The 9,458-nt window shown below is 46.0% G+C and overlaps 1 protein-coding gene across 2 annotated transcripts in view; it reads right to left on the bottom strand.

Annotated features, from left to right (window-relative positions):
- Positions 1-9,458, bottom strand: part of Plekhh1 (pleckstrin homology, MyTH4 and FERM domain containing H1) — a 49,867-nt gene that overhangs the window by 32,620 nt on the left and 7,789 nt on the right. For both annotated transcript variants that reach the window (XM_031355832.1, XM_031355833.1), the window contains exon 2: positions 6,260-6,434. In XM_031355832.1, coding sequence (XP_031211692.1) covers positions 6,260-6,382 — 123 coding nt within the window. In that variant the 5' untranslated portion in view covers positions 6,383-6,434. The remainder of the gene's footprint in view (positions 1-6,259; positions 6,435-9,458) is intronic.

Genomic DNA, 9,458 nt, shown 5'->3' with positions numbered 1-9,458 from the left:
ACCTACCTACCTACCTACCTACCTACTACCTACCTACCTACCTACTACCTACCTACCTACCTACCACCTACTTTGCTGGTTGGAGGTAGAGTCAGTGGTAGAGCACTTGCCTAGCATGTACTTACATGAAATTTACACAGAGCCGGATGGTGGTGGCTCACACCTTTAATCCCAGCACTTGGAAGGCAGAGACAGATGGATTTCTGAGTTAGAGGCCAGCCTGGTCTACAGAGTGAGTTCCAGGACAGACAGGACAGACAGGGCTATACAGAAAACAAACAAACAAATAAACAAACAAACAAAACCTTACAGAGAGATCTGGCTGCCTCTGCCTCCTGAGTGCTGGGGTTAAAGGCTAATTCTGGAATCTTATGCAGGGGCTAAGCTCATAGCTTAGCATGGAGTGTAGGTTCTCCCTCAGTTGGCACACCTCTGTGTGCTGCAATGAACCACTTACCATTAATTCATATGGCTCTCATGTCAAAGGTCCTATGCCTTCCCTGAGATGGTGCCAGCTGCTTCCCCTCCCTCCCGCCACAGAGCAACACACCTACATTGTTCATTCATGAGAGATACACCTCACCCTCTGTGGATGAGTAGACTCAGAGCCCTTCCTTTTCCAAACTCCAGCCCTCACCCCGTGCTGTTCCCTGAGGACTTGACTTCTCCAGAAATTCAACCTTGTCTCCCTTGGCCTAGACCTTGGCTTGATGTCTATGAGACAGTAAGCAACTCCCCGTGTCTTTTCACAGGCACACCTCAGCTACAATTCTGCTTTCCTTGACCAAGGAAAGGTGGGAAGGGAAGAGGAGAATCTGTGCTGGCATGGGCCAGGGAAAGTCACAGAGAGCTGCAGGTTATGTTGGAGACTCAGAGGGCCTCTGTTCTGAGGCTACTTTAAGCAGCCCCTGCATCTGAGGAGCAGTTAGGGGATGCTCCTCCAAAGGTCCAGGTAAAACTCAAAGTTCTACCCACAGGGCTCCCAACAGGTGAGAAGGACACTTGGTGTTCCAGAGAACTTTGCACTCACTTCTGTGCCTCTTTTGTGGGGAGGAGGGTGTCCTAAAACTAGCTTCTGAACATTGAATGATTTTAAATATATAGAACTTCTGGTTTTTCCCTTTATTGAAAGAGTTATTATTTATGTAAATGTATGAGTGGCTAAATATATGCGTGTGTACAACATGAGTGCTTGGTGCTTTGGAAGCCAGAAGAGGGCTTCAGATCTCAGGGATCTGGAGTTACAAGCAGGTATAAGCTGCCAGATAATGTGTACTGGGAACTGAATTCAGGTTCTCTGCAAGAGTAGCAAGTGCTCTTAACCCTGGACCCAGCTCTCCATTCCCCCCACCCCCCCCCCGTTTAAAAAGGAACTTTTGAGGGGATGGAGAGATGGCTCAGCAGTTAAAAACATTTGCTGCTCTTGCAGAAGACCCGGGTTTGATTCTCAGCACCCACATGGTGGCTCACAACTGTCTATAACTCCAGTTCCAGGGGATCCAAGGTCCTCTTCTATCCTCTGTGGGCACATACATACATGTAGGCAAAACATTCACTTATATAAACATAAAAGTAAAATAAATTTTAAGAGAATTTTTATTTTGGCTTATGAGACAGAGACTCTACCTATGTAGTTCAGGCTGTCCTCAAACTCACAATCCTCCTGCCTCAGCCTCCTGAGTGTCAAGATTAAAGGCAGCATGCACCACTACACTCAGCTTTTGACAGGAGAAAAACATTGTGCCCATCTGTGTATCTTCTGTTGTATTCAACCATTACTAATACTGGCCACGAGGGAAGAGAAATTTTAAATGTTTCTGTTTTTATGAAAACAGATTTTCTACACTGCTGCTGGAGTGCTCGAAGGTGTAGTCATGCTGACACATCACTTTTTAAGTTTGAACTCTCATTATTTCACTGATGCCGATGCTTCCCCACACCTCTTTTACGAGGCACACCTGGAGCTGTGAACTCGGGCAGGCCACTCTGCATCTCAGAGGGTTCCCTAAGACCATGTCCTCAGCTATCCTCTTAGTGTGTGGGTCTCTCCTGACGTGCCAGCCAGGGAGGTGTCAGGTTTACGCAGCTGCCAAGGATCGACTTTCACCAGCTACAGTTAAGACTCCTAAGCTCCCTAGGACTTGGCTGTAGCCATCTGATGAAAAGCACTTTGGCACCAATCTGGTATTCAACTCCTCATGTCCACAGCAACTTGTGACACATGGCAGACTGTGAAATGCCAACCCCACAGCAGTGGGGTGGCAGGCACACTCTCTCCTACACCCAGCACTTCCACGCCAAGAGTTACCTGAGCTGAGACCTGGGTCTCAACTGTCCCTCCGAAAAAGGAGGCTCAGGCCAGGTGTGGGAGTGCATAACTGTAATCCCAGCACTTAGGAAGTGGCAGCAGATGCAGAAGTTCAAGGTTATCCTTGGCTACTTAGAAGCTGAAAGCCAGCCTGGGCTCTGTCTCAAAACAACAACAAAATCCCCCCAAAGCTGGGGGTGTTAACTCAGAAAAATAAAACATTGCTTACCATGTACAAAGCCCTGGGCCTGATTCCCAACACCCCAAAGTTCATGCCAACATTCTTACTACTACCTTTTACACACTGGACACAACAGTACAGGTAAAAGCAAAGGTTTGGGGGCCACGTTGATGTCCTCAGTGTGGCTTTAGAACATCAGTCTCCTGAGTGCTATGATCACAGGAAGATTTAGCCCGTGACTAGACTGTTTCCTACATCAACACTACTATATATACTTCTTATATGTCACTTAAGACTGATCTATTTAGATTTATTTTCTACCATTGCATTTTTGTCCCTTCTGTAGGTTCTCTCTCCTTTTGTTTTGTTTTTTTTTTTTTTTTTTTTTTTTTTTTTTTGAGCCAAAATCTCATGGAGCCCAACCTGACCTTGCTGTGATCCTTCTGCAAGGAAACCGGGAGGTGAATTCTTCCTGAGTGCTGGGATTACAGGCATCCTTGCCATACCTGCCTTATATTCCCCTTGTCTATACTTCCTTTCCTATTTACCATCTGTGTCCGGGAGACTTTCTTTGTTCCATTTCCTCACTGTATGATGAGTTAGTGTATAACTTATTTTTACTCATTATCACTTTTATTATTCTAGTCTCAAAGACAGCTGATGACTGAGCTGGTAATGGTGGTAGAGGGCTTATGTAGCATGTATGAGGTCCTGGGCTCTATCCCAAGTACCACAAAATGAGAAGGCAGGGGGAAGGAGGGAGAGAAACCACTGGGCTTTGTGTGATGGGTTCTCTCTACAAAATAATATACCCAGCTTTTAGCTGAACACATGGCTGTTGACATACCCAGTCTTCTTTGATGCTGAGTATGACCATGTGGCTAAGATGTGGCAGTGGGATCTGGACAGAAGGAACACAAGCAACCTCTGGGTCACACACTTAGAAGGAGAGAGTGTGACCAGGGGCACCAGGGTGGACTGCTTCTGTCTGGGAAGTTACACGTGACAGACACAAGCATGTGTCTGTCGAGCTAAGCTACAGTTTGGCTCTTACAGCAACCACACCGTTAAATAGCTAAAAACAGAAGACAAAGATGTTTAAGTTTTGTATCCTGCTTTCATTCCTTGTGTTCTCTGAATCTGCAGCTTCATCTCTCAAGTTTGGAATGTTTGTAGGCATTAGCTTGTCAAATAATCCCTCTCTCTGTGCTCTTCTCCATGGCTGTTAGGGAGTGTGATTTGGAACAGACAGGTTCTCAGCATCCTGCATTCACATCTTGCTGTAGTGTGTGTGTGTGTGTGTGTGTGTGTGTGTGTGTGTGTGTGTGTGTGTGTGTGTGTGTGTGTTATTTCCTTGGTAACTTCCGCTGGTGTCTCTGGCTGTTCATACCTTCCGGGAGAGCACCTACCAGCCATGCACAAGGCACTGAGTTAGATCCTTAGTAATAGGCATACAGCCCATCTCTGGTGCCCAACCTGATATTTAATCTATCCACTGAAAAACTAATTTCAATGAGGAGACTTTCTCAAAGGTCTAGCTGGCTTTTAAAGTCAGCCTGGTCTTTTTCATACAATGCTGTTCTTGTCTCAAGTTTTCAATTTCTTTATTCTATCATCAGTAGTTTTTAATGAATTAATTTACAGTCTCTTGTCCACAGTTGTATCATTAGAAGTCCAACTGTCTCTTGCATATGTGAATTTCTACTAACTATAGATTATCCCACCTCCACTCCTGGTACTAGTCATTTTGGGTTTTACATTCATCTTCACTAGTTCTGATTCCTGGGGACTCCTGTGTGACCTGCACTGAAGTCTTGTTTCTCCAAAGTGATTGAGTCTGTTCCTACAAGTTCCTCCTGTGTCACCCTGACTCCGGTTCTTGAATCTCACAGCTGTATAAATCCAACTGTAAAGCACTGTTCTTCCCAGAGAGAGCCTTAAGTCTGAGACGCTTCCGCCATCTTCTGGTGCTGGTGGTGATCTTCTTGCTCTCAGCTACATTTTCATTTGTAAATAGTCCAGACTACACAGGAGATTCCGGTTTAGCTCCAAGCAGCCAAACCTCATCTGCCTCCACAGATGTAAAAACTCTAACCTGAAGCCTTGCATGACCACCGGAGAGGCTGGCCACTTATCCTGTCTCACTCCTGCTTTGCCCCTCTGTCCCCTCTCTGGGGAGGCGTGTTTCTGTGTTCCAGAGCTGCTTCTCTCTTACTCTTTCAGGGTTTCCAGGGGCTCCATTCGAGGTCCTCTTGTTTTATCTGAGGCTATTTCATTGTTGTATCTTTATTTCAGAAGAAGCCTTCAGGGGAAGTTCTCAGCCCACTTGGCTGAGCAGAGCCCCTTACAGTTTCTTTCCCTTACTCCCTCTCCCAACACCACAGCCCAAGGCAAGGTCCTCAAACTTTATACTGACAAAACCATTTTTTAGGAACCAGACATTAACAGCACTCTGAAGACTTAGGACAGGAGGACTGAGCAACCCAGGGACAGACACTCTGGGCAAGCGACCCACCAGGTGATTCTGCCAGCCTTAGACCCACTATCCTTTCTCTGACCCACTATCCTTTTTCAGCACAGGAACCCTATGCTGTCTGAACTAAGAAGGCAATGCCAACAGACTCAAATTCAAGAGTTCAAGTCCAATCTAGTCCAAGGCCATGCCCCAATCTTGGGAATGCCAAAATGACACTACCCACTTGCTTTCCCAAACTCCAGGTTGCCGGAGCACCAGAAGGAGCTAGTCATTTGCTCCATTCTTTCCAGTTTTACTAATCAAGGCTTGGACCTTACTTATAAAGGGTGAGCTGAGTTTTACCTTTGTACCAAGAAAGGATTAGCTAAGTACACTGATACTATAATCAGAGCCACCAAGAGAACAGTGAGTTGAGTCATCACCTGCTGTGTACCCACACAAATACATTTTAACTCAGGTCTCCACTCTCTAGACAGGTGATACTTGTCAGCCACTTGGATGTACCTTCCTAGAGAAATGTGACAACAGTGCTGAGTGTTTCGGACCAGCCTACCTAAGCTTATAAAGATAACACACCTGTTCACATTACTTAATTTGTGTCTGAACTCTTACATAAGTTATCAGATACGTCTCAAAATAACTCAGAGGTATAATAATGCCCTGGCCTGAGAGGTGGAAGTTCACAGAGCCAGGCACAGAAAATTAGACACTTTCTGAGGCTCTTCTGATAACAAGGGATGGGCAGGAGGGTGGGGATTCCCATTGTTCTCCTAAGGAGTTGTCCAGCCCAAAAAGAGGATAAAGTGTTAATAGCAAGAGAAACAATCATAAAGATGATAAGCCACTAGGACTCAAAGTGACAGAGAATGCTGAAGACCTTATCACTTTGAAATTTTAATTGTTTCTGACAATCTCAGGAGGTGGCCCAGGTTGGCCTGGAATCCTTAGAAGATGGGAGTGGCCTTGAATTCAAAGAGCTCTGCCGACCTCTGCTTCCAGACTGCTGAGATTAAAGCTGTGCTACACCATGCCCAGCTCAACTGCATCATTAGTTCGTATGTGGCACCTGAGGTGGCAGAGCCAGGAGAAATGTCAGGTGACAGCTTTTGAGTTTTCATTTTTCATGAAAAATGTAGCAAAGTCTTAGGGAGGGAGGGAGTAGAGAAAGAGAGAGAGAGAGAGAGAGAGAGAGAGAGAGAGAGAGAGAGAGAGAGAGAGAGAGAGAGAGAGAGAGAGTGAGAGAGAGTTAGTTCTGCCTGCCCCTGCTCTGATGATTCGATCTCCAGGGACTCACCTTGTCAGCGAGCAGCTCCCTTATCTTGCTGGCCTGAAGGCGGAAGCGGAACAGCTGTGTCTCCAGAGAAAGGCAACGCTTCTGCCAGTCTATGCTGGCCAGCTCCACCTTGACTTCTGCCATGATGGAACCAACTTCCAAATACTCCCGGGAGCTCCAAGATCCAGCACACTGAAAATGGAAAGAGCGTCTGAGAAGGAGGAATGTGAGGGAAGGAGAAAAGGAGAGCAAAGGGCAGAGAAAACAGTGTGGGGACGAGGGTGGTTCCAACTCTTCCTACTGTGTCCCCTTCTCTCAGTCCAGGGCACCCAGCGCCAGGACCAGCTGGCTGAGCAGCTACAGGACACAACCCAAGACACCTTAAGAAGAACCTGGCTTCTTCTGACTGTTGACTGTTGTGATGTATTTTAGTAAGTGAGCCTTATGAAGAGTTTCAGGCTTTAGATCCCCTTAATTAGCATACGGAGCATTAGGTTTTATTTTCAAATGGAAGTTGCTTCTGTCCACTCTCCTCCTCCATCCTGCTGCCCCACTTGGATGGACAGGCACTTTCTTCAATCTCCTGTTGCAGGCTCTCTTGCCCACGCCACCTCCTCAGCACTGCACTTCCCTTTCTTGTTCCCTTTCTAGTTTACCAACTGTTGTTCAAACTCTCTCCTGGGGAGATGTAAACAAACTACCTCCTTACAGGGCACCAACCACAAACCAAAGATAATTCCATCAAAGTCCAACTTGGAAAACCAATGAATTTACCAGGCTTAATTACAGAACGCAGGTGAAAGGTACTTACAGGAATGTGGGTGACTACATGGATGACAGCTTCCCTATAGCTGCATAGATGGCATCTCCTCACCCTGACATTCCAGTTTATATATTCTAGTCCCACAAGGCCATGTGAAATGAGGGCAGGAGGTGAGACTGGAGCTTCAGGAGCCTCAGGGGAGGGCTCAATTCCCAAGCCCTCCTTCTAGGTGGTAACTTCAGCAGTCAACAGACCCATCTGGAGTGGGGGTGGGGGGCACTTGCAAATAGTCACAGCTGATGTGATGAAATGAAGGCTACTCAACTTGGATGATGGGGCCCTACAAGAACATATACCCTCTCTTGTTCAAAACCTACCTACACACACACACACACACACACACACACTCAGAAAGCTAAGATCCATGTGTGAGATAAGAAAAGGTAGAGTCTTTCTGAGACGAGGTCATCTTGCTTAATATAATAATTTCCGGATCTATCAGTTTTTCTAAAGATTTCAGTTACATTCTTATTTACAGCTGAACAAACCTCCATTTGGCATACGCCACATTTCCATTATCCACTCACCGGTTGAATGTTCAGGCTGGTTCCATTTCTTTTGTATTATGAACAGTATAATGGTAACATGGATGACCCAGTATGTCTGTGGTAAGATATGGAGTCCTCTGGGAAAATGCCCAGGAGTAGTATAGCTGAGTCATTTGGAAGTCATACTCTTGTTTATGATATTTTAAAAAATAACGTGACTGCAGTTTGTGGTGTCCATATACTTGTGGGCGTGGTGCCATCCACCAGAGCACGATGCACATACCAGGCCACATCTGACTCTCCCTCCAGAAGCCATGTCAGCCATTGCTCCTCAGTTAGGGGTGGAGGTTCATAAATTGCTTCCCTGTTTGTAATTTCTGTATTGTACTAGTTTACATTTACATTCCTACTAGCAGTGACTCCCTCTTCCTCCACATCCTCGCCAGTATTTGCCGTCACCTGCTTCTGGATGGTAGTAGCTATTCTAACTGGGTAAGAAGTGAAACATAGGGCTCCCTTGTTTTTCATTTAATTGTCTGCTCAAATGCCATATTGTCGGATCCCATTCTAGGCTCTGCTGTTGAAGGAGAGGTCCCTGCCTTAAAGTTTTCCATTATAACACATGTGCAACTGACATGCTGGACAAATAGAAGCAGGGAAAGGGGCTGAGTATAGTCGAGGTGGGGGCCTTAGTGTTTAAGAAAATCTTAGCTCCCTCTAAAGTGAGCCACACAGCGAACTGTAGGCAGAGCTCTGGCTCCTGCTTTGGTCCTGATTCTATCTCCGGTGATGTTAAATGGGCTGAGAGTGGACAGGAAATAGGCTTTGGGTTTCCTTGACACTTTTCTGTTTAGCTGGGATCTTGCCAACTGTCATCAGATCATCCTGGCTGGGAACAAACTCTCCTCCCCTTAAAGTCATAAGACGAAAGCCAGAACACTTGTAGATGTTTTGTTCCAGCCCTTGGTGAAAGCCACCTTTCATAACCCTAGCCAGGGGAATTTACCCAGAAGCCCCTTACCTGTAGTTTAAACAAGAAAAAACCTGGGTCAAGGATGAGAAAGGAAGCAGGCATGAATGTGCCTGAGTATGGAGACAGAGTGAGCAGGAGAGGAAGCTGGAAGGTGCCATCAGAATCAGGACTTGTAAATCTCCCAAGCCACTGCTGGTGCTCTCAGCAGCAAGCATAAAGAAAGCCTGGACCAAGCCACCATCAAAGGCCACCTGAATACTAGGTCACTTTAAGAAACGACTGTTAAAGCCAGGCCATGGAGATGCGCGCCTTTAAAACCAGCACTAGGGAGGCAGAGGCAGGCAGATCAGAGGCCAGCCTGCTGTGTACAGTGAGTTCCAGGACAGCCAGAGCTACACAGAGAAACCCTACCAGTCTCAAAGAAAAAAACAAACTGTTAATAGTTCTAAGTTGATAGTATTCTTTAATATTACCTGTTAAATATTACATATGACTTGTAGGGAAAATGATAAAATATCCTATGGTGACAGAGTGGGGTAAAAAAACATATGTCAAGTAAGATCTGTTAGAATAGTAATAATTTGGGGGCTGAAGAGATGGCTCAGCAGTTAAGAACACTGACTTGTTTTTCTGGAGGACCAGGATTTAATTCCCAGCACCCACATAGTGACTCCTATCAGTAACTCCAGCTCCAGGGGATCCAAGTCCTTCTTCTACCCTCTGCTGATGCCTGAGCTTGGAGACAGAGGCACAGGGTGACATGAATGTGGTGCAGGCTCACATGCAGGCAAAACACCCATACACATAAAATAAAGTTTAAAAAAATACAATTGTGGCCGGGTGGTGGTGGCACACGCCTTTAATCCCGGCACTTGGGAAGCAGAGGCAGGCAGATTTCTGAGTTTGAGGCCAGCCTGGTCTACAGAGTGAGTTCCA

This window comes from Mastomys coucha, unplaced genomic scaffold, assembly GCF_008632895.1.
Source record: "Mastomys coucha isolate ucsf_1 unplaced genomic scaffold, UCSF_Mcou_1 pScaffold6, whole genome shotgun sequence".
Classification (NCBI taxonomy): domain Eukaryota; kingdom Metazoa; phylum Chordata; class Mammalia; order Rodentia; family Muridae; genus Mastomys; species Mastomys coucha.
The sequence above is the reverse complement of the archived record's forward strand: the minus strand, read 5'-3'. Positions and strand labels throughout refer to the sequence as shown.